This window comes from Oncorhynchus nerka, linkage group LG13 (assembly GCF_034236695.1).
Source record: "Oncorhynchus nerka isolate Pitt River linkage group LG13, Oner_Uvic_2.0, whole genome shotgun sequence".
Lineage (NCBI taxonomy): Eukaryota > Metazoa > Chordata > Actinopteri > Salmoniformes > Salmonidae > Oncorhynchus > Oncorhynchus nerka.
In genome coordinates this window covers 40492616-40518645 of record NC_088408.1, presented here as the reverse complement: position 1 = coordinate 40518645, position 26030 = coordinate 40492616, and the positions used below count along the sequence as shown (strand labels likewise).

Genomic DNA, 26030 nt, shown 5'->3' with positions numbered 1-26030 from the left:
AGGTAGCAAAGTAAGGTTGGCAACAAAATGCACAGCAACACGTAAACAACTAATGCAAAAACTAGGCATCTGATTAAACCCTTTTTTCAGTTGGGTACAATCATTTACAGTACAATCAGGAAGTATTCAGACCCCTTGACTTTTTCCACATTTTGTTACATTACATCCTTATTCTAAAATGGATTAAATAAAATGTTTTCCTCATCAATCTATACACACAATACCCCAAACACAGTGGAAACAGAGTGGAAACAGGTTTTTAGACGTTTTAGCAAATTTATAGAAACAAGTATTCAGACCCTTTGCAATGAGACTCAAAATTGAGCTCAGGTGCATCCTGTTTCCATTGATCATCCTTGAGATGTTTCTACATCTTGATTGGAGTCCACCTGTGGTAAATTCAATTTTTTAGACATGATTTGGAAAGGAACACACCTGCCTATACTGTATATTGATGTGTTCTGCAAATGTCCATCCAAGCAAATCCAGACTGTGATTAATACCCTTGTGCAAAGTTGTCCAGAAATAAATATTATTCTAGCCAGGCTCAAATTACCATAACTACAATAAAATATGCCCAACCTTGGATGATAAAGTTATCTTGTAAGTCCATCAACACTCTAATCCTCCATTCTGAAATTAACCCTACCATCAAATAGTACAAATAGATAATAACAAGTCACCTTTATCATAATACAGATGCATGGCTTAAAAAGTAGACTTGAGGTACATTTTATCCATGCAGGTAAAGGGACAGGACGGGTGAGAGGAAGGAGGGAGGGAAAGGGATACCTCTTGGCTTGAGTTCAGATCCGATCCAGACTGTTGATAGCTCATTTCTTGAGGATACATAGTGGTGTTGATGTCCCATAAGGAATCCTTCACAGCCAGTTGGAGCTGTCATCATAAGGGGCCATGAGTTAAGTGATATCTGACTCAGCACATCTGAGGGCTTGGACCAGGCTCCCTCAGAGAGAAAAAAATGCATAACAAACATTAAACGAGAGTGAGAGAGAGACAGAGAGAAAGAGGACAGGGAGAAAGATAGAGTTTAGAAGAGCGAGGCCCAAAATGAGGCTGTACTCATTACATCTACAACATTAACTTCAGTGCTGACGCATTTCATTTGTGTCCCAATGCATTTCATTAGGCTCCTAACATCTAACGGATTTTGCCAAAGCACTCAAGTAATATGATAATTATGCCACTACTGAAAACCTTTGCTTTCACAATGATCAATCCAGATTGAACAGACTCACTATGTTTATTCCCAATGTAGGCTGTGTTTTGAATAAGCAAGATGTGCAACTTGATTTTCAATTTAAAATGTTGAGATACAATTTTAGTGGAGATTTGAATTTTGTGTTTTGTGGAGTTACCACATATAAAGTAAATAATTTGGAAGCAAGTCAATGTAAAGTAAGCTACTTTATGTACTTTCAACAAACAATATGTATGGTTTTGGAATTCGGACACTACTTTGACCTTCGTGAATTTAAGAAACACTTAAATTATTATTAAATATGCTATTAAAGTTGCTATTCAAACAATAGTATACTGTATTGCTGTAGTGTGTAAGGTCACAAACCAAACCAAATCAGAAGGGCAAGAGCATAAAAAATGAAAACAAATGGCATTTGAACCATTCCCGCAGTCTGTAAATTACTCTTGTTGGGCTGTGAATGCTGTGGTAGCCTACATGATATACCACTGCTATTGAGACACTAAGACTGACGGTGAATATTCATTGCTATGCTGTGAGAGTATGCACTACTATGTAGGAGTATACCGTGAGAGTGAATGTAATACTAGAAAGCACAATTTACTGTAAGGGTTTGGTGTACTCTGAGTGAGACAATGTGGTAGATGGTGAGTGTGTGAGGATTTTTAGCCAGGTTTGCAGTGGATGTGTGGATTTAGGTTCAGTCCTGGCTCAGATGGGTCTCATGGGGCTTTCTCTTGGGGTGGCAGGGGAACCAAAAACCACTGACATTGAACTCCTCACTCAAGAGCTCGAGGAGCCCATCCACAGGGGGATAGGGATGCTACTGCTCATGGAGCCACCATGGCAGCCTGGAGACACAAACAACTCCAAGCATGAATCATCAGCAGCTCAGAGAAGCCTTAGCATTAGAGGGGTCCATCGGACAAAATATACTATTTCAAGATCTTCATAGCTCCAATTGATTTAGTGTTTTCTTGACCATTTTCATTCCAAATGAAACAGCATAGTTCCAGTTCTCTGCTCACGTCACATACAGGGGGTAAAGGATACTACGCAGGGCATGTACTGTATAGGTTGATAGATGTTTGTTTTTTTACATAAAATAAGGCCTGGCAAAAATGTATGTATTTAAACTTCTGACGTCAACTGTACACCTGTTCTGAAAGGCCCCAGAATCTGCAACACCACTAAGCAAGGGGCACCACCAAGCAAGCGGCACCATGAAGACCAAGGAGCTCTCCAAACAGGTCAGGGACAAAGTTGTGGAGAAAAATATTTAAAAAATGTCAGAAACTTTGAACATCCCACGGAGCACCAAGAAATCATTATAAAAAAATGGAAAGAATATGGAACCACAACAAACCTGCCAAGAGAGGGCCGCCCACATACACTCACGGACGAGGCAAGGAGGGCATTAATCAGAGAGGCAACAAAGAGAGAAAGGATAACCCTGAAGGAGCTGCAAAGCTCCACAGCAGAGATTGGAGTATCTGTCCATAGGACCACTTTAAGCCGTACACTCCACATAGCTTGGCTTTACGGAAGAGTGGCCAGAAAAAGCCATTGCTTAACTTCTTGGTGACTGGGGGGCAGTATTGAGTAGCTCGGATGAATAAGGTGCCCAGAGTAAACTGCCTGCTACTCAGCCATAAAAGCTAGAATATGCATATAATTTGGATAGTAAACACTCTGAAGTTTCTAAAACAGTTTGAATGGTGTCTGTGAGTATAACAGAACTCATAATGACCATCGCTATGTTTGGAGAAAAATCCAACCAGGAAGTGGGAAATCTGAGGTTTGTAGTTTTTCAACTCATTGCCATTCCAATATACAGTTTCTGTGGGGTAATTTTGCACTTCCTAAGGCTTCCACTAGATGTCAACATAATTTAGAACCTTGTTTGATGCTTCTACTGTGAAGGGTGGCCGAAGGAGAGGGGATTGAGCCAGGTGTCTGGCAGATTGCCACAAACTCGTGACGCGCGGTCTTGTGAAAGTTAGCTTTCGTTCCATTGTTTTTCTACAGACAAAGGAATTCTCCGGTTGGAACATTATTGAAGATTTATGATAAAAACATCCTAAAGATTGATTCTATACTTCGTTTGACATGTTTCTACGACCTGTAATATAACTTTTTGGACTTTTCGTCCGACCTTTCGGCTCATTTGGATTTGTTTACCAAACGCACTAACAGAAGGAGGTATTTGGACATAAATTTTATCAAACAAATCAAACATTTATTGTGGAACTGGGATTCCTGGGAGTGCATTCTGATGGGGAGAATCAAAGGTAAAGGAATATTTATAATGCTATTTCTGACTGATGTTGACTCCACAACATGGCGGATATCTCTTTGGCTGTTTTGGTTTCTGAGCGCCGTACTCAGATTATTGCATGGTATGCTTTTTCCGTAAAGTTTTTTTGAAATCTGACACAGCGGTTGCATTAAGGAGAAGTTTATCTAAAGTTCCGTGTATAATAGTTGTATATTTTATCAATGTTTATTATGAGTATTTCTGTAAATTGATGTGGCTCTGCAATATCACCGCGTGTTTTGGAACTACTGAACATAACACACCAGTGTGAAATTAGATTTTTGGATATAAATATGCACTTTATCGAACAAAGCATACATGTATTGTGTAACATGAAGTCCTATGAGTGTCATCTGATGAAGATCATCAAAGGTTAGTGTTTCATTTCATCTATATTTCTGCTTTTTGTGACTCCTCTCTTTGGCTGGAAAAATGGCTGTGTTTTTCTGTGACTTGGTGGTGACCTAACATAATCGTTTGTGGTGCTTACACTGTAAAGCCTTTTTGAAATTAGACACTGTGGCTGGATTAACGAGAATTGTATCTTTAAAATTATGTGAAATACTTGTATGCTTGAGGAATTTTAATTATGAGATTTTTGTTGTTTTGAATTTGGCGCCCTGCTCTTTCACTGGCTGTTGGCGGGGTGGGACGCTACCGTCCCGAATATCCCAGAGAGGTTAAAGAAAAAAATAAGCAATCACATTTGGTTTTCGCCAAAAGGCATGTGGGAGACTCCCAAACATATGGATTTTTTGTATTTTATTTTACCCTTATTTAACTAGGCAAGTCAGCTAAGAACAAATTCTTATTTTCAATGATGGCCTAGGAACAGTTGGTTAACTGCCTTGTTCAGCGGCAGAATGACAGATTTTTACCTTGTCAGAAAGTACTCTGGTCAGATGAGTCTAAAATGTAGCTTTTTGGCCATCAAGGGAAACGCTATATCTGGAGCAAACCCACCACCTCTCATCACCCCGAGAAAACCATGTTGTTTATCATTGGCAGGGACTAGGAAACTGGTCAGAATTGAAGGAATGATGTCTGGCGCTAAATACAGGGAAATTGCTGAGGGTAACCTGCTTCAGTCTTCCAGAGATTTGAGACTGGGACGGAGGTTCACCTTCCAGTTGTGCAAGGACCCTAAGCATACTGCTAAAGCCACACTCAAGTGGTTTAAGGGGAAACATTTACATTTCTTGGAATGGCCTAGTCAAAGCCCAGACCTCAAGTCCAATTGAGAATCTGTGGTATGACTTAAATATGGCTGTACACCAGCGGAACCCATCCAACTTGAAGGAGCTGGAGCAGTTTTGCCTTCAAGAATAGGCTAAATTCAAACATCCCAGTGGCTAGATGTGCCAATACATACCCCAAGAGACTTGCAGCTGTAATTGCAGCAGAAGGTTGCTCCACAAAGTATTGACTTTGGGGAGGTGAATAGTTATGCACGCTCATATTTTAATTATTTTAAATAATAATGTTTGTTTCACAATAAAAAATATTCTGCATCTTCAAAGTGGTAGGCATGTTGTGTAAATCAAATGATACAACCCCCCCAAAATCGATTTTAATTCCAGGTTGTAAGGCAACAAAATAGGGAAAATTAATTATTTCGCAAGCCACTGTATCAAAGGCTGATGGACATTGTCCTGCGGCCACATCAGGACCTGGGAAGACGACTTGGAGAAGGTATAGGTGTGACTGATGGACTCCCAGTGCAGCACTATTGACAGAGCCACCCACCTCATTATGTTCAACCAGGGTACGATGAGCAGACAGTGGCACTGGCTGCAGTACAGTGGACAGCGGCACCCAGTTCAACACTGTGGAAGGCTGCACTATCTTCAGCACCAGGCCAGCCGAAGTCGGCCCCACAGTTCTGCTCACCCAACACACCTGTGCAGAATTACTAATCAGCACACATGCAAGCATTCCCTAATCAACCGACCAGCACGAAAGTGCAGCCTGGACCTCACTCAAGTGAGGCAGTTAGGAAGACAGCCACAGCGTGCCTACTCGCCCACTTACACTATTATTCGCGCTCGCCTTCCACAGACTCATCAGAAGGAGAGTTACGGACTCTGCCAGTGAGGCCACACCGCCGCAAGAGTCTACAGGTGGCCGCCATCTTTAACCACCCTCTTGCCTGAATGGTTGTGGACTAGAATGCCAGAGACGCTAAGAGCCAAAGTAAAAGCATCTGAAACATGAACTAATTTGTTGTGTGTACTCATTGCCGCTTGTGTAGTTGGGCACAGCCCACTCCTCCTGACAGTCACCATATGGCAACTCCAGAGCAGACAGCCAAGATAGGATAGTGGACATGTTTTTTTTTTTTTAAGAGAAAAAAATATTACTTTGTTTTATGTGCCAGCTCAACCCAAACAGCAAAAGAGTGCACCGGAACATCCCTATGCCCATCAGAAATGCAGTGAGCCAGTGGAAGGTTATGTTGAATTCAGGCAGCCATATTGGACTAGCAATGAATCAAAGCTTTTTTCTAAATAATGAGGTGATGGCAGCAGTGTATGTGCAAAGTTTTAGACTAATCCAATGAGCCATTGCATTTATGTTCAAAATTGTGTATCAAGACTGCCCAAATGTGCCTAATTGGTTTATTATACATTTTCAAGTTCATAACTGTGCACTCTCCTCAAACAATAGCATGGTATTATTTCACTGTAATAGCTACTGTAAATTGGACAGTGCAGTTAGATTAACAAGAATTTAAGCTTTCTGCCAATATCAGATATGTTTATGTCCTGGAAAATGTTAGCTCAACCGTCCTGCGGGGGGAACACCGATCCTGTAGAGGTTTAACTTCCTGACTGATGTCTTGAGATGTTGCTTCAATATATCCACATAATTTTCCATCCTCATGACGCCATCTATTTTGTGAAGTGCACCAGTCCCTCCTGCAGCAAAGCACCCCCACAAAATGAAGCTGCCACTCCCATGCTTCACGGTTGGGATGGTGTTCTTCGGCTTGCAAGCGTTTTTCCTCCAAACATAACGATGGTCATTATGGCCAAACAGTTCTATTTTTGTTTCATCATACCAGAGGACATTTCTCCAAAAAGTACGGCTGTTGCAAACCGTCTGGCTGTTTTATGGCGGTTTGGAGCAGTGGCTTCTTCCTTGCTGAGCGGCCTTTCAGGTTATGTCGATATAAGACTCTTTTTACTGTGGATATAGATACTTTTGTACCGGTTTCCTCCAGCATCTTCAGAATGTCCTTTGCTGTTGTTCTGGGATTGATTTGCACTCTTCGTACCAAAGTACATTCATCTCTAGGAGACAGAATGCGTCTCCTTCCTGAGCGGTATGACGGCTGTTTGGTCCCATGGTGTTTATACTTGCATACTATGTTTTATACAGATGAACGTGGTAACTGCAGGCGTTTGGAAATTGCTCCCAAGGATAAACCAGACTCGTGGAGTTTTTTTTTCCGAGGTCCTGGCTGATTTCTTTTGATTTTCCCATAATGTCAAGAAAATAGGCACTGAGTAGGCCTTGAAATACATCTACAGGTACACCTCCAATTGACTCAAATTATGTAAATTAGCCTATCAGAAGCTTCTAAAGCCATGACATCATTTTCTGGAATTTTCCAAACTATTTAAAGGCACAGTCAATTTAGTGTATGTAAACTTCTGACCCACTGGAATTGTGATTCAGTGAATTATAAGTGAAATAATCTGTCTGTAAACAATTGTTGGAAAAATTACTTGTGTCATGCACAAAGTAGATATCCTAACCGACTTGCCAAAACTATAGTTTGTTAACAAGAAATTTGTGAGGTGGTTGAAAAACAAGTTAATGACTCCAACCTAAGTGTATGTAAACTTCCGACTTCAACTGTATATACAGATGACGTCAGAAGTTTACAAATTTCTGGTTAACATACTATAGTTTTGGCAAGTCTGTTAGGACATCTACTTTGTGCATTATACAAGTAATTTCGAACATGTCACCCTCCCTAGGAGATGGGGTGACCTCAACAATTTATTGTTGAAATGAGAGGCTGAATGGATCTTTAATTTAAAGACCCTCGCTCCCTTCGGTCTCAACGTAGACTTTGATCTGAAGCCGAATAATCTTGTGATTCTTGTGATTTTGCTATTGTAAATGTTTGTAGGCTTATGTAGCCAAATTGTATCTATGATTGGAAACTATCCATTTATGTTTTTTTTATACTATTTTAATATATGAGAATTAACCAATGATATCAGCCCACACCCGGCCATGATTACAGACACCTGTGTGTCTTTTGACACTATATAAATGAGTCATCCCGCAGTGTTTGTCATTATACCCTGATGAAAACAGCTTGTCTCTCGAAACTTTGGACATACATATTTTTGCATCTGAGCTCCTAGAGTGTGCGGCTCTCCTTTATTTTTGTATGTATTCGCCGCATGTGACAAATACAATTTAATTTGATTCGATTTTTAGAGTCGATAACAATAGCACAACATCAAAAGACGTGTAACTATATGTATTCTTGTCAGGCAGGACCATACAGCACTAAATGAGAGCAACTTTGACTTAGAAAGTTGTCTCGCTGCCAAAACTTTGATATGTCCGCATATTTTATCTCTGTGCTTACAGGTCTATATTTCTAGGAGGCATTAAGATATCCTTATGTTGTTCGGTTTGTGTATGTAGGACAGACAATTGACTATTTGTATTCCTAATTTTTGACCAAATCAGAGCTTGCAATATTGGGTTACATGAGCTTATGTGGCCCACCACCCTCCAGCCTGGCATCATTCTGGATGTTTTGAGTTTATAGGTCACAATAGCTATAAATGTAACCACTTTTGCAGTACACTTTTTTTTTTCACGACCATCCTTTTCATTAATGGGAGACATTAGAGATTGAAAAAAAATCATGGTTGTGTTTTGTTCTACCTCAGGTATGGGTATCTAAAAAATGTGGATGCCGTGCCACTAGCCTATTTCCTTTCAGAACGCGCTTTTCTCTGAACAGGCTTGATTCATCGCCTTGTTTTCTGTGTGATATATTGTCTTGGATTCTAGTGCTTCATTGTAGCTTTGCTGATGTACATGCACAATTATCTCTCTCTCTCTCTCCCTTTCCCCCTCCCCTCTCCATCCCTCCCTCCCATTCCCTTCATGTTAAAAGCTGAGAGGAATCGTGTTCGAGGCAGATCCTGGTTGGGGAGTTAATTAAAATGGCAAGTTGCAACCCACACAGTCAAAACAATGGATGCCCGGTTTAGAAAAGGCGCAGGGGGATATTAAACAAGCACAAAATAAAGCGCTGCTTAGAAGCAGGTAATATAGACTCTCTTTAATTACTTCTGCTAGAGAAAGGTATGGTGTTTGTTGGCACACTTGACTATAGACCAGAAGAAACACTCAGAATAGATGTTATTATGCACATGTGCTTAAAAAAAGAGGCTAAAAAGAAAATTGTACAGGAGATTACGCTGATTGTGCTTTTGACCCAGCAGCCATGCCATGCCATGTCCACAGCTCGGATAAGGAATCCTATAGCCGAGAAGGGGAAGAGGATCTGCTTATATGGCCCCCGAATTATTTTGTTAGCATGGCTGCACAATGCACACTCAAGCTCCGGCAATAGGGCCATGCAGGACATGAGCTGTTGCCATGGAAACCAGCTCAGCTCTAGCAGCCCAGGAAAACTGTGTCATTATCCTCCACTATGGATGGGAGCAAAGCGAGAAAGAGAGAGGCTGCAGTCCACAGCCTGCTCATGCATCTTACAAACCCCATCACAATTTGCACAATTTTCTCTCCTCTATTCAAACCTTTCTTTTTTTGCTTTCCATTTGTTGGAGAGTACAGTTTTCACAGTAATAGGTAAACAACAAGCATAATACCAGAGCAAAATTCAGGAAAGATAGCAGGCTGAAATGGGATGTGTAGCTTTTCACATTTGCTGTCAAATTTCTGAAATTCACAAAAATAACTGTCACCACCAAGTGACCAATGTGAACACCAAACAATTGAAATATCTACTACACTTTCCTGTCATTAAGCAACTCACCACATGACACAAAGATATATAATCCATTACAGGATCTTATTCAATTCAAACACAAAATAAATTGACAACAGCTCAACATGATATTGATCCTCAACATATAAAATACAGATGTGTGTGGACAAATCTGAAGACATTTGTGGAAGTTGTTGCAATGTGTGTTTGCTTGTGTGTATGTAAGAGAGTAAGTAACTGCTTGCGTATACACCAGTGCAGTATGTATATGCAAACCAAAGTCCACATCGGAGGAATTACATTCTGAACTAATTACATAGGTGTGTAAATAGAGGCACCCTACTGTGATGGGCTGTGCTCCACATGATTTCCCAAGGTAGAGCTGAGCCTGCCGGGTAGCACGTGTGTGTGTGTCTGTGTGTGATCCTCCCCCTCCCTCAAAATGAAAGCCTTTCCATTCCCTCCTGCTCTGAAGCATCTCTCCAGAGACCAGAGAGATGTGTTTGCTCATGAAGCATCACTGTACTACTGTCCACTGGTCAGGATCAGAATTTCCTTGGAAACAGCAGATGGCACAGATGCGACTGATTAACACATTCAAATACCACATTCATGTAGCATTTGTTGCTTCCTTCCCTCCTCTCCTTCTTCCCTTGTTGCCTATTTTAACTACGGTGTCAATATCAGTCACACGTCTGTTTCCGCATACATGAAAGAACTCAATAGAGGGGAGGAATATGGTTGAAACATTAATTGAGATGTCAAAAAGCAGCCTTTTAAGAGTGTATTTGATCTTGGCCATATTCTATTTAAATGCAGAGCCCTTCATCACACCCTCATAAAATGTGTCTGTCCCAAAGTATTTTTCCTCTTTTGACTATTGGATTAGTCATCTTTCTTTTCAGGCAGGGGTCCTAAATGTGTGATATATACTTGACACTCGTATTTGACCAGGCAGTGAACAGAGTAGCAAGTGTTTACGTTTGTACTGGTAACATACTGTAGTCTGGCTATTTTGGGTTCTTTCCACTGGTCAGGAGCATAATTTCCTTAGAAAGCAGAGAGCACAGCTGTGTCTGACTAGCACATTCAAACGCCACATTCAAGTAGAATTAGTTGCTTCTTTTCCTCCTCTCCTCGTTCCCTGTTACCTCTTTTACCTACTGTGTCAATATGAGAGTCACATGTATGTTTCCACATATATAAAAGGACTCAATAGAGGGAAGGAATATGGTTTAAACGTGAATTGAGATGTCAAAATGCAGGGTTTTAAGAGTGTCTTAACACAGCAAGAACATTGTTTCTTGGAACAGAATGGATTTGTTTGTCATCTAACTCACACTCTTCATAAGAGCTTAGGTAAACGTTAGCAGTTATTGGTGGTTTGCTAACGACTGAAACAAATGACTGAACAAAAAAGAGGTGTGGTGTGGTGAAAGTGCAATCATGCTAATCAGTGTGTCTCTTGTTTCCTGCCCGCAGCGCCAAACACTGCGCCGTATGGGAGTACAGGAAGAGCGGAAGTCCTGCTGGCCTGTCGGTACCTGATCCTGGCTCTCTCCTCCTTCATCAGTGTGTACTAGTGGAAGGGCAGCCATACACAATGACTGTAAAGAGCCCTTCAAGCATTTATGAATCCTTTGACAATGCTCATGTCTGGATCAAATCTGGTACAGTTTGTTGAAAGCAGTGTGGGATATAATCAGCATTACTTATGTGGGGATGATCGTTTTATTTCTGTTGAATTTCTCATCATGTAAATACTTAAAAATCGTTAGTTTTTTTATTTTGATTGTCCACTTTGTGAATCAGTGCTCATTGTCCCCTTTCAAAGACCATGAAAGCTCCGAAATGAGTTATTTTATTATTCTCTCACCAGGAGGTGGTGATGCGGCAATTGACATTTTCATCTCAGTTTTTGTAAATGGCTCAAAAGATGCCATTGTGTGTCCCTCAATACATCAATGCATCATTTCCATACCAATGTTGTGGCCAGTATTGAAAGTATACAGGGTTAAAAAAGGAAAGCATCATTTTAGATACCATTCATTACAAATTAAGGTTAGAGCATGGTAGAATGATGACATATTTTGAGATGTGCTATTATAATAATACAATAGCTGAAATGCTGCACAATAGACATTGGAAAGGGAACATTTCAGACATATTTGATCTTGGCCATATTCTATTTGACTGCAGAGCCTTTCATCACACCCCCATAACATGTTCTCTGTCCCAAATAATTTTTCCTCTTTTGACTATTGGAATAGTACTCTTTCTTTTCAGGCAGCGGCCCTAAATGTATGATATAACTTGACACTCATATTTGACCAGGCAGTGACCAGAGTAGCAAGTGTTTACGTTAGTACTGGTAACATACTGTAGTCTGGGGGGGTAATATAATTTACATAATTACCATTTCATCAGAAAACAGCTCACTCATTTTCAATACTGAAGGGAAGACAGTTTTCCTCTCTGAGGACAATACAGTATAAGTTTACAGTTTTTCATTTGTATTTCTATGGTTTGAGAGAGATGCGTTTACAAGTTTACAGAGGTCCTGAACATGAAGAGGAAGACCTCTGATGAAGGGATACTTAGGTATTAGTAAAGATCTTCCAATATAGTAACGTTTAAGACAACATTTAACACTGATTAACTATGGATCTAGACAAATGGAAATACTTTCCATCCCGAAATTGACAAATAACATTAGTCTTCTAATTTAAGATCAAATATTTAAATAACCAAAATGGGATTGGTAAATGGAGGATAAAGAGGATTTATGCATTATGATGTGTTTCAGTTTGAGTTTTATGAATCATATCTTCCACAGGACAAGGGAACTATGTCTGCCAACTTCTTAAAACACAGATTGGTCTAATGAACAAAACGTGTACTATAAAACCGGAGACAACATAGCCATCGAGATATAAATCTGAAAGCACAAATACTGTACTTGCTGTTATTTTTGATTGTGTAGTGTTTTGTTTTTAAAATATATAGTGAAGACATTTTTGTTTGATTAATTTTCTGTTTTTATTATTTTGTTTTTACTGGAATTGTTTTCAGCCTGTTTTGTGGTATATGAAAATACTGCACCATATAATCTTGTTTAAATGTAAGTATGATGCAAAATGGGTCAGAAATATATTTATTATCTTCCTTTGTGAAAACACTGTAAAAAAAACAACAACAAAAAAACGATTTAAAACGTGAATCTGGATATGTGAAATTATTTCAATGAAGCACAGTATGGCATAGTTTATAATGTTGTCAATTCATTTAGATGCCATCACTGTTGTTGATTCTTGTCAAAACAATAGATTAAAAAAGAGATGTTTGCAATCTAATTATCTAATTTTTGAAACTGAGGTGGTGTGAACCAATATAACAGTATTATAGAAATGAGTAAATTGTGTGTATATTTGGAGAAAATAGGATTCCTTTTGATCTTATTGGTAGAGCCGGTGTGTAGTTTAGTTTTCACACACTTGTTTGATGATGTGCAGAGAGTATGATTGTGCTGCATGTCAAAATTAACCTGTGTTTTAAGGTGGCCAGTTTACAAATAATCAATACTTTTATGGGTAAAACCAGTTTTAAGAATGTTTCAGCTCTATGACAAAAAAAGAGCATTGCATACTAAAACTCACCAGGCTACATCCATTTGTGTTTTGTTTGAATCTAACTTGAGTATTTATGTGACAATACTGTGTTGCTATTTTCAAGTCTTAGTAAGAGTGGCACATTGGTGACAGCATGGAGTGTGTTGGTTGCCTGTCTAAGCAGCTCAGAACATGGAATTATTTCTTCATGTAAAATGTACTGTGTGTTCATTATTTTTGATTATACAATTTGGCATTAACCAAGACCATTTATATAGTCACTATTATTTGCAATTTCCTGATGTTTCCTGATGTTAACAGACTTAAAATTACACATTTGAGTTAAAGAGCAACTGCCCCTAAAAACGAACTTCTCCTTTTAAAAACAGCCTATGCGGTATCGATTTGAGTAAATAGGATAATTTTGGTCATAAAGTCAGTCTTGTCCAAAACCCAGATTTGCGAGATGATAGGGGGGAAAAAAGTATGTAACTGAATGAAGGGTACCGTAACGGTTTTCCTTGGGTTGGGTTCATTTCAATCCTGCCCACAGCTGGAAGCACTCAAGTAATCATCAATTCAGAGTGTAGCTGCACACGGACCGATCTTAATGCCCATGGTCAATTTGGTTTGACTTCGATATCCCTATAGGGCATTTCAATAGCTCCGAATTTCAATAACTTAACCTCAAACCAACAATAAATTGTAGAAATTAATATACAAATATTGAAAGCATTTAATGAGACTTAAAGGTGTCCAACATAAAAATATTGTCCCATTTACATTGTGTAATTTTTTGACAGATCCTAACTAGCCCCAAAGATAGGCTATCCAAAGTCAAACCAACTCTGCCAGAGTCCCACACCAGCCAGCTGAGGCTAATTGGTGAATGAAGTTGGCTAGCAATAGCTAGCCTAGGCTATTTGAAGTTACAAGACCTGGTTAGACTGTTTCAAGTTACCTAGAACAGGGTTTTGCCAAACTCGGTCCTGGGACCCACCTGGGTGCATATTTTGAGTGAATGTGCAAACACTTGCCACGTGTGAACACACACATTTTTTTTTCTTCACAAAAGTAGTGCTGTATTAGCGGACCGATATAGCTGTCTGTAGCACAGGTAAACAAAAAAATAATAATGAGCCCTCCCCCCTCCATCTATTGAGATGTTTCATAGACAGTGTTTGATGCGGACACCACTGTGCCACAGTCCACTATACCAATCCAGTATGCATTTGGGTAAAAAGCTTGTGCTGTTTAAATTAGACTAACATATCTGGGTCATGTTCATTAGGGCACACAACAGAAAAAAATGCTTTAAAATGTTTTGCAATGGATAACTAAATTGAGTGTTTCTTATTGGACAGGAAGGAACTGGGTTTCTTTTTTGACAAAGCGATAAATTAACATGACTTTTCCACTCTAACTTTAAGAGGTGGGTCACAACAACAGTTGTAATTTCAACAGAGGATAATCCAAATCAGAGTACATTTGAAAACCAAGGTTGTGTTTATTAGGCTTCACTTTGTCAGAAATGAGGCCCTGGCACACATCTGCAGAGGTTATCCCCCTGTGAATAAGGTGACCTGTCTCTGTGCTAGCTGTTAACAGAAAATCATTCAGCTTTCACATTTCAGATAAGAGGATATTTAAGTATTCATGCAATTACGACCAGGCCAAGCTCTGACTTTTCCCTTGAGTTTTACCACTGCAGTATTGGGGACGACTTCAAAGAGTGCTCTTCAACTCACCTGATATTGTGATAATCCCTCAATTTAAATGTTCAACGCTTTGAATACAGAATAGAAGGCATTGTTTTGAATAATGAAACAACAGCTGTCAAATTAGTCCACAAGGGGAACAAGTAATGTACTGAATGTGCCTTTAAAGTATTTAAATAATACGTTAAATACCATATCCTAGCCTCATTTATAAAACAATTATTGCACCTCTAGATAAGGCCCTTGGAGAAGGGTAATTTACAGGGTGTAAGTATTTCAACAATATCAAAAGATTCATGATTGCTTAATCATTCCATATCTTGAATTTGCTGTATGTTATCGCTTAAATATCACCAGTCATATTAAGCTTTTCAATAATCCAAGCAATGTGCTACATGCAGGTTAAGCTCATTTGATCAGATGTGGATCATTTCCCCCATTTTGTCTGCAACTATTTGCTTGTATTGGGTTTATGTGGTAAAATGTAAAAAATAAAAATAAATGATCAGGCTTCATACAGTGTTTCATTGCAGTATGCTGTGAAAACAGTTTATTTCTTGTAGATAGTGTAATAGTTACATTCCAAGCTAAATTCAGTAAAACAACACTCAGTTAGTCTAAAGCATCCTCAGCAAAAATCAAGCCACATCGTTATAGGAAGTCAATGAGAGCATGGGCAATCCTTATTTAAGTATGTTTTTATTGATTACTGATTATCCCTGCATGGCTTCCGAGTGGCGCAGCGGTCTAAGCCACTGCATCTCTGTGCTAGTGGTGTCACTACAGACCCTTGTTCGATCCTGGCCGTGATCAGGAGTCCCATAGGGCGGCGCACAATTGGCCCAGCATCGTCCGGGTAAGGGGTGGGTTTGGCCGGGGTAGGCCATTGTAAAATAAGAATTTGCTCTTAACGGACTTGTCTAATTAAAAAATTACTCCACAATACTCAGACCTCAGGAAAGATACGATTTTTTATGTTATATCGTTGGTGTGCATCTCTGAGCGATGTTCTTTCAATTCCTGGGGTCATTTTATTGTGCATCTGAGCTATTGCCTTTCAAGCAGACAAAACTCGTCATACCAGCTGCCAATGGATAGAAACGCATTTGACGTGTTAGTCATTTATCAGACTCTCTCTACAATTAGTGAAGTTTTCAGACCCCAAAAGTAGAATAATGTCCATTGAATCACAGTGCCAAAACCGAAGTGCGTGGCCACTCCCGATTGTTATCTCATCAACACACAGTAATCAACAGTAATTAAACAGTAATTAAAACAGCATCGTTTGTAAGTCTACTATTGTCTTGTAAAACATGTGTAACGGAGTTAAGAACATACCATAACCTCACTCCACAGCTAGCTTAAAATGTCCCCGATGGCGCATCTTCTGTATAGCTAGAACAGTTTATATTTTGTCATGCGGGCGGTCACGTGTGTTGCGAGGTAGAGGACGCTGGTTCAAGCCCAGTCAGAGGCAAGTTCAGGGAGGCAAAGCTTTTATGCTAACCTAGCACACTGGCGCCGGGTATACAATCATACTTAGACTAAATGACGTGGAAGAGTTATTTTAAACCTGTTTATGCTATGTCAAAATTTGAGAATTTACATTGGTGACTGTTACTCAGGCTTTGAGTATTGAAAACAGTTTATTTCTTGTCCTCGAACAACTTGCTATTGCTGGATTGGCAGTATGAGAGGATATGCTGTTGTTTATCGAGATGATTAGGATGCTGTCCGGCCTCTTTCTCTCTTGCTTTTGCCTGGCTCTTCACAAAGGAATCTGTTGGCTGAGTGAATGGAGAATGGCCAGAGCCGTTCTGAGAGAGGCGATTCCTCTGACCCTGCGGTTAATAAAATCCTTCCTGTGCCTTTGTCAATTTTTACTGGGCGATTTTGTCAAACGCTGGAGGTGCTGCCTGCCCGGGCCCTCTGTGTCCACTCCCTGAGCAGCATACTGAGTAAAAACCTCTGTTTTTAAAGTACTCACATTCAGCTCAGTGAATACGCTTGTAGCACAGCAGGCAAGAGCTCTCCTCGCCCCTGTCAACCCAAGCCACAGACCCCTTCTACATTTTTGATAACTGATCTTCAGGCGAGTCTTCATACAGCATTGTGTGGTGGAAAATAGTAATGTAAAAAATATATATATCGGGTTTGCAGCATCTGTCTTGAACTTTTGAAATTGTCCATTTTTATTTGTGAGTGGCATGAATGTATCTCGCTGTTGATAGTATCCTTTTCGACAGTACAATAGCTGCTAAAAAGTGGAACGTGTAGCTTTAAAAGGCATACTATGAAGTATTTGTCAATCTCTCCCTCAATACTTTCACTGAGCTGGAAAATAAGTTAGCAAGGCACTGATGCAGAGACTCCGATAATGCTACATTTTAAAGCAAGCTATCTAATCATAGATAGTCTCCATGTGCAGTTGATGACTGAATCGCACAGTTAGAAATGTTTTTATGTAAACTTTGAGAGCAATTGTCAGTTTCAAAAAGGACCAAGCAGGGTGTTGTATAAAAAATATCACTATGAAACTAAATACAGTAAAATCCAATTCGTTTTTTGTTATTGTGCCTCTGATGACACATGTTATTGTTTCATACTGAATGACTTGGCAATTCCTGAGTTCTTGCCATGATGATCTTTAAATCATTGATTTAATCATAACCAACAACCACATGATGTTGAGTGTAAGAGGGAACCATTTATGACATTTCACTGAACCATTAGTTTCTATGGAATGAAGCACAGAGTAGACAACAATTTGCTTTTTCACCCAGGCAACCTTTCAAAATCAACACGCTATCATTATTTATTCGAAATTCGTGACATGCACACGAAGAATACACTTTTTTGTTTGTATTACAAGATTTTCATCACAACACATTTAATGTGTATTTCACGATCTTCTTCATAACGCATTTGTGTACATTATATGAATTCCAATTTGTTGTGGCTAACGTTAGCTTGACTAGCTAGGTGGCTAATGTTAGCTAGGCTAGGGGTTAAGGTTAGGCTTAGGAGTTAAGGTTAGAGTTAGGGGCTAGGGTTAGAGGTTAGGTAACATGCTAGATAAGTAGTTAAGGGTTAAGGTTAGGGTTAAGATTGGGAATTAGGTTAAAGGTTAGGGGAAGGGGAAGGGTTAGCTAACATGCTAAGTAGTTGCAAAGTAGCTAAAATGCAAAAGTTGTCGGGACGAAATTCAAACACGCAACCTTTGGGTTGCTAGACATTCGCGTTATACACCGACCAACCTCCTTCCTATTTTATCTGTCTTAAGTAACCCACCATATTTATCTGTGATTGAAAATCATGCACTGTACACTAAAATATTGACTTTTTTGTGTGCCTGTCACGAATTTCCAATTAGCAAATCTATTTCCCAATAATCTCTGATACTGGGGTCTTCGAAATATGAGGTGCAGCATTTCCTTGTCTTATATATCTTTCTCTCTGTACATATGTTTATTTCATGATATCCTTTTTTTTTACAACAATGTTGATGATTATGTGGAGTAGATGGTTACACCATAACAAAAAATATTTGTGTAGATTAAAAAATGTGGCAATTTATTTCATCCTCAAATCATCATTTAGGAAATTTTGTGATGAGAATTTTGAAATGGTTATCTTTACTCAAATGTGTATGAAGGTCCTTTAGCCACCAGGGATATAGTTGTATATTTATAGGCTCTAGATCACTGGAATGACATATATGGCTTTAAGTGGCATTGATATATATTGATATTTGTCAACAACAAAAAAAATCATGTACTTTAATTACTTTAAAGCTTACATTGTGTATAGCACGTATGCAAGTTAATTTTCATCATGTTTGATGTAATTTTTGTAGCAGTGGTTTGATACTAATAAATGGCAGTTTATGATGGAACTGTAGGATGCTCTGTATTGTCTGATTTGAGCAGTGACTTTTGGGCCACTGTCACCAGAGACACTGACACTGTGCACGTTGTTATTTCACAGAGAAATGTATGCAACATTTGTCTACCTAGATTTTAGGTGCTCAGGTATGAAGAGTACCTCCAACAAAGCTGAATTTCACTGTCCAGCCAAATCAAGTACAAGTGGCCATTGACCGACACTTCAGCCCCTCTCAAATCATTAATAATGTCAGAGCTGAGAAAAGAGGGCTAAATCAGTGTGGTTGGCTGAATAACGGACTGGAACCAAAATCTGGAGACAGCAGTCCTCTGGGACCGGCGCTGAGTAGTCCTGCTATACAGTCTAATTGCCCCCCTCCCACCCACACATCTAATTTGCAGTGGCCTGATGCTGAGTGCTACAGAGTACTGATGAAGTCTACATCACACTCTTTAGATCCCCCACGATTAAAAAACTGCCATGGTTTCACAGCTATTCTGTAGGTGGATAGAGCAATAATTATTCCAAACCATTGACTCTATTCAATCAGATCCGCTTTAGCCAACATCTATATAGCAGTGGAATTGTGTTAAAGCTATCAAATTCACAAGTGGCTTCTGAGGGAGAGGAGTATATAATCCTTGTACCACTTCGGTAATAACTGGGTAATAAGATGGTAATAACTACGTATTTACCAGGTAATTAGCTAGTAATTACCTTTAGTAGTTACCATGTTGTTTCCCCCCTTTCCATACATCCCAACCAGCCCCCATAAAGCACAAATCATCATTATTTGCATATGCACTGTTCTTCAAGGAAATGTACTTTATTATTTGGTTTATGTTGTAACACAACCAGAGTCATCTGGGTAAATAGAAATATCGCACTATTGCCACAATCTCGCACTATCCCTTTTAAAAGTGCGTCTCGGCAGAAATATATACAGTTTTCACACCCCTTCACCTCTTCCACATTTTGTTGTGTTAGGGAGTGAATGTTAACTTAAAATAAGGGTTACATGGAGAAAATCAGACCTCTCTGAAATTAAAGTGGATGGCCCTTCAGCAAAATGTATTTGAACTAAACCTTCACTGAACGCTTGAACAAAAAACACAAATGACTCTCCCCTATACCCAAAATAATAATTCAAACAACGTGGATAGCAGAGACATTGTCAGCATTTACACTCACTTGTTGGACGGACCAGAGCCTTAGATATTTACTTTTAGAAACTCTTCTTCGTCCCATAAGCATTACATGGCAACGCCGGAATATTGATCATGCTCAGGAGGTTGTGGGTTTGCATACCACCGTGGACCAGAGTAGGGGTGGAAAGATCACCTATATAGTAAAAGCATTGCGTGAATCTGTCATCGTATTTGCAGATCTAAGAAAAAATGTACTTTTATAAAGATTACAGTGCCTTGCAAAAGTATTCATCCCCTCGGCATTTTTCCTATTTTGTTGCATTACAACCTGTAATTTAAATAGATTTATGGACATACAGTCGTGGCAAAAAGTTTTGAGAATGACACAAATATTAATTTCCACAAAGTTGCAGCTTCAGTGTCTTTAGATATTTTTGTCAGATGTTTCTATGGAATACTGAAGAATAATTACAAGCATTTCATAAGTGTCATATTGACAATTACATGAAGTTGATACAAAGAGACAATATTTGCAGTGTTTACCCTTCTTTTTCAAGACCTCTGCAATCCGCCCTGGCATGCTGTCAATTAACTTCTGGGCCACATCCTGACTGACTGATGGCAGCCCATTCTTGCATAATCAATGCTTGGAAATTGTCAGAATTTGTGGGTTTTTGTTTGTCCACCAGCCTCTTGAGGATTGACCACAAGTTCTCAATGGGATTAAGGTCTGGGGAATTTCCTGGCCATGGACCCAAAATGTCGATGTTTTGTTCCCCAAGCCACTTAGTTATCACTTTTTCCTTATGGCAAGGTGCTCCATCATACTGGAAAAGGCAATGTTCAGTCACCAAACTGTTCCTGGATGGTTGGGAGAAGTTGCCATTCGGAGGATGTGTTGGTACCATTCTTTATTCATGGCTGTGTTCTTAGGCAAAATTGAGTGAGCCCACTCCCTTGGCTGAGAAGCAAACCCACACACGAATGGTGTCAGGATGCTTTACTGTTGGCATGACACAGGACTGAGGGTAGCGCTCACCTTGTCTTCTCCGGACAAGCTTCATTCCGGATGCCCCAAACAATCGGGAAAAGGGATTCATCAGAGAATATGGCTTTACCCCAGTCCTCAGCAGTCCAATCCCGTAGCTTTTGCAGAATATCAGTCTGTTCCTGATGTTTTTCCTGGAGAGAAGTGGCTTCTTTGCTGCCCTTCTTGACACCGGGCCATCCTCCAAAAGCCTTCGCCTCACTGTGCATGGAGATGCACTCACACCTGCCTGCTGCCATTCATGAGCAAGCTCTGTACTGGTGATGCCCCAATCCCGCAACTGAATCAACTTTAGGAGACGGTCCTGGCGCTTGCTGGACTTTCTTGGGCGCCCTGAAGCCTTCTTCACAACAATTGAACCGCTCTCCTTGAAGTTCTTGATGATCTGATAAATGGTTTATTTAGGTGCAATCTTACTGGCAGCAATATCCTTGCCTGTGAAGCCCTTCTTGTGCAAAGCAACGATGACGGCACATGTTTCCTTGCAGGCAACCATGATTGACAGAAGAAGAACAATGATTCCAAGCACAACCCTCCTTTTGAAGCTTCCAGTCTGTTATTCGAACTCAATCAGCATGACAGAGTGATCTCCAGCCTTGTCCTCGTCAACATCACACCTGTGCTAACAAGAGAATCACTGACATAATGTCAGCAGGTCCTTTTGTGGCAGGGCTGAAATGCAGTGGAATTTTTTTGGGGGGATTCTGTTTATTTGCATGGCAAAGAGGGATATTGAAATAAATTGCAATTCATCTGATCTCTCTTCATAACATTCTGGAGTATATGCAAATTGCCATCATACAAACTGAGGCAGCAGACTTTGTAAAAATTCATGTTTGTGTCATTCTCACAACTTTTGGCCACGACTGTACACTAAATAATCCAAATTGGAGAAGTGAAATAAAATAATATATACTTGTTTCAAAAAATTCAAAAAACGTAGAATTGGTGCATACATATGTATTCAGCCCCTTTGCTATGAAGACCCTAAATAAGATCTGGTGCAGCCAATTACCTTCAGAAATCACATAATTAGTTAAATAAAGTCCACCTGAGTGTAATCTAAGTGTCACATGATCTCAGAATATATACACCTGTTCCGAAAGTTCCCCGAGTCTGCATCACCACTAAGCAAGGCGCACCACCAAGCAGGTGGCACCGTGAAGACCAAGGAGCTCTCCAAACAGGTCAGAGTTGTGGAGAAGTACAGATCAGTGTTGGGTTATAAAAAACTATCAGAAACTTTCAAGATCCCACAGAGCACCATTAAATCCATTAATAAAAAAATAATATAATATGTAACCACAACAATCCTGCCAAGAGAGGGCCGCCCACCAAAACTAATGGACCAGGCAAGGAGGGCATTAATCAGAGGCAACAAAGAGACCAAAGATTACCCTGAAGGAGCTGCAAAGCTGAGATTGGAGTATCTGTGCATAGGACCATTTTTAGCCGTGTACTCTACAGAACTTGGCTTTACGGAAGAGTGGCCAGAAGAAAAGCCATTGCTTAAAGAAAAAAATAAGCAAACATGTTTGGTGTTCACCAAAAGGCATGTGGGAGACCCCCCAAACGTATGAAGAAGGTACTCTGGTCAGATGAGACTGTTGGCCATCAAGGAAAATGCTATGTCTGGCACAAACCCAACACCTCTCATCACCCCAAGAAAACCATCCCCACATGTAAGCATATTGGTGGCAGCATCATGCTGTGGGGATGTTTTTCATCAGCAGGGACTGGGAAACTGGTCAGAATTGAAGGAATGATGGATGGTGCTAAACATAGGGAAATTCTCGAGGGAAACCTGTTTCAGTCTTCCAGAGATATGAGACTGGGACGGAGGTTCACCTTCCAGCAGGACCATGACCCTAAGCCTACTGCGAAAGCAACACTTGAGTGGTTTAAGGAGAAAGATTTAAATGTCTTGGAATGGCCTAGTCAAAGCCCAGACCTCAATCCAATTGAGAATCTGTGATATGACTTAAAGATTGCTTTTCACCAGTGGCACCAATCCGACTTGAAGGAGCTGGAGCAGTTTTTTGGGGAAAAAATCCCAGTGTCTAGATGTGCCAAGCTGATAGTGACATACCTCAAGAGACTTACAATTGTAATTGCTGAAAAAGGTGGCTCTACAAAGTATTGACTTTGGGGGGGTGAATAGGTATGCACACTCAAGTTTTCAGTTTTTTTGTTATTTCTTGTTTGCTTCACAGAAAAAATGTTGCATCTTCAAAGTGGTAGGCATGTTGTGTAAATCAAATGATACAACCCCCCCAAAAAATCTATTTTAATTCCAGGTTGTAAGACAACAAAATAGGGAAAATGCCAGGGGGGTGAATACTTTCGCCATCTACTGTAAATACAATTCTATGTCATTTTCAATACAAGTGGAATCTGTTCTTAATTCCACACAAATTACAGGCTAAGAATGGACAGATGGAATATGCCTATGTGTTCATCATATCATCAACTCCAATTCCAAATCAGTGTGTCAACGACACTGTTAGGAATCTGAACATGGTACTTTCAAAAGATAGGCCTACCTTTCCAGCCCAGTCTGTTTGGGCCTACAGAAGCAGAATCATTTAAGCTGTTACTGCTGGCTTTTTTCTTCCATGACTTAACCCAAAGAGAGAAGGTCACAAGTGTTTCCCTTAATGAGTTTAAACATCTTCTATTGTACAGAAAGTGAATAGCTTAATCAATTGATGGTGACATAATTAGATTGCATCCCTTACAAAGTCAGCCTCTGAATGACAAAAAAACAAAACAATGATATGCCTACAGTGGGGCAAAAAAGTATTTAGTCAGCCACCAATTGTGCAAGTTCTCCCACTTAAAAAGATGAGAGAGGCCTGCAATTTTCATCATAGGTACACTTTACCTGTGACTTTAACTATGACGGACAAAATTAAGAAAAAAAATCCAGAAAATCACATTGTAGAATTTTTTTATGAATTTATTTGCAAATTATGGTGGAAAATAAGTATTTGGTCAATAACAAAAGTTTATCTCAATACTTTGTTATATACCATTTGTTGGCAATGACAGAGGTCAACTGTTTTCTGTAAGTCGCTTGCCTGTGTGGTAGCAGAGAGAACAGTCTATGACTAGGGTGGCTGGAGTCTTTGACAATTGTTAAGGACTTCCTCTGACACTGCCTGGTACAGAGTTCCTGGGTGGCAGGAATCTTGGCCCCAGTGATGTACTGGGCCGTACGCATTAACCTCTGTAGTGCCTTGCGGTCGGAGGCTGAGCAGTTGCCATACCAGGCAGTGATGCAACCAGTCAGGTTGCTCTCGATGGTGCAGCTGTAGAACCTTTATGAGGACCCATGCCAAATATTTTCTGTCTCCTTAGAGGAATAGGTTTTGTTGTGCCTTCTTCATGACTGTCTTGGTATGCTTAGACCATGTTAGTTTGTTGGTGATGTGGATACCACGGAACCTGAAGCTTGAAGCCCAGGTCTCTGACCTCCCCCTCAGGCTGTCTCGTTGTTGTTGGTGATCAGGCCTACCACTGTTGTGTCATCGGCAAACTTGATGATGGTGTTGGAGTCGTGCCTGGCTATGCAGTCATGAGTGAAAAGGGAGTACAGGAGGGGACTGAATATGCAACCCTGAGTGGCCCCCGTGTTGAAGATCAGCGTGGCAGATGTGTTGTTACCTACCCTTACCACCTGGGAGCGGCCCATCAGGAAGTCCAGGATCCAGTTGCAAAGGGAGGTGTTTAGTCCCAAGGTCCTTAGCTTAGTGATGAGCTTTGAGGGCACTATGGTGTTGAAATCTGAGCTGTAGTCAATGAATAGCATTCTCAAATAGGTGGTCCTTTTGTCCGGGTGTGGAGTGCAATAGAGATGGCATCTTCTGTGGATCTGTTGGAGCGGCATGCAAATTGGAGTGGGTCTAGAGTTTCTGGGATAATGGTGTTGATGTGAGCCATGACCAGCCTTTCAAAGTTAGTCATTTTGGCAGGTTACCTATTCTTGGGCACAGGGACTATGGTGGTCTGCTAGAAACATGTTGGTTTTACAGACTCAGACAGGGAGAGGTTGAAAATGTCGGTGAAGACACTTGCCAGTTGGTCAGCGCATGCTCAGAGTACACGTCCTGGTAATCCGTCTGGTCTTGTGCATGTTGACCGGTTTAAAGGTCTTACTCATGTCAGCTTTTCCTACACTCTGCTTTCCACCTTATCCCAAACCATCTCAATTGGGTTGAGGTTGGGTGATTGTGGAGGCTAGGTCAGCTGAAGCAGCACTCCTTAACTCTACTTCTTGGTCAAATAGCCCTTACACAGCCTGGAGGTGTTTGTTTCACTGTCCTGTTGAAAAACAAATGATAGTCTCACTAAGTGCAAAGCAGATGGGATGTCATATCGTTGCAGAAGGCTGTGGTAACCATGCCTGTTAAGTGTGCCTTGAATTCTAAATAAAACACCTACAGGGTCATCAGAAAATCACCCCCACACCATCACACCTCCTCCTCCACGCTTCACGGTGGGAACCACACGAGGAGCTCTTCTGTTCACCTCTTCTGCATCTCACAAAGACACGGCGGTTGGAACCAATAGTCTCGAATTTGGACTCATCGGACCAAAGGACAGATTAACACTGGTCTAATGTCCATTGCTCATGTTTCTTGGCCCAAGTAAGTCTCTTCTTATTATTGGTGTCCTTTAGTAGTGGTTTCTTTGCAGCAATTTGATCATGAAGGCCTGATTCACTCAGTCTCCTCTGAACAGTTGATGTTGACATGGGTCTGTTACTTGAACTCTTTGAAACATTTATTTGGGCTGAAATTTCTGAGGCTGGTAACTCTAATGAACTTATCCTCAGCAGCAAAGGTAACCTTGGGTTTTCCGTTCCTGTGGTGGTCCTCATCAGAGCCAGTTTCATCATAACGCTTAATGATTTTTGCGATTGCACTTGAAGAAACTTTCAAAGTTCTTGAAATGTTACACATTGATTGATCTTCAAGTCTTAAAGTCATGATGGACAGTCATTTCTCTTTGCTTATTTGAGCTGTTCCTGCCATAATATGAACTTGGACTTTTACCAAATATAGCTATCTTCTTTATACCACCCCTACCT

General features: G+C 40.2%; 1 protein-coding gene across 2 annotated transcripts in view; it reads left to right on the top strand.

The window, feature by feature from the left end:
* Positions 1 to 18757, top strand: part of negr1 (neuronal growth regulator 1) — a 374065-nt gene extending 355308 nt beyond the window's left edge. For both annotated transcript variants that reach the window (XM_029677036.2, XM_029677035.2), the window contains one exon: positions 11014 to 18757. In XM_029677036.2, coding sequence (XP_029532896.1) covers positions 11014 to 11114 — 101 coding nt within the window. In that variant the 3' untranslated portion in view covers positions 11115 to 18757. The remainder of the gene's footprint in view (positions 1 to 11013) is intronic.
* The last annotated feature ends 7273 nt before the right edge of the window (positions 18758 to 26030 follow it).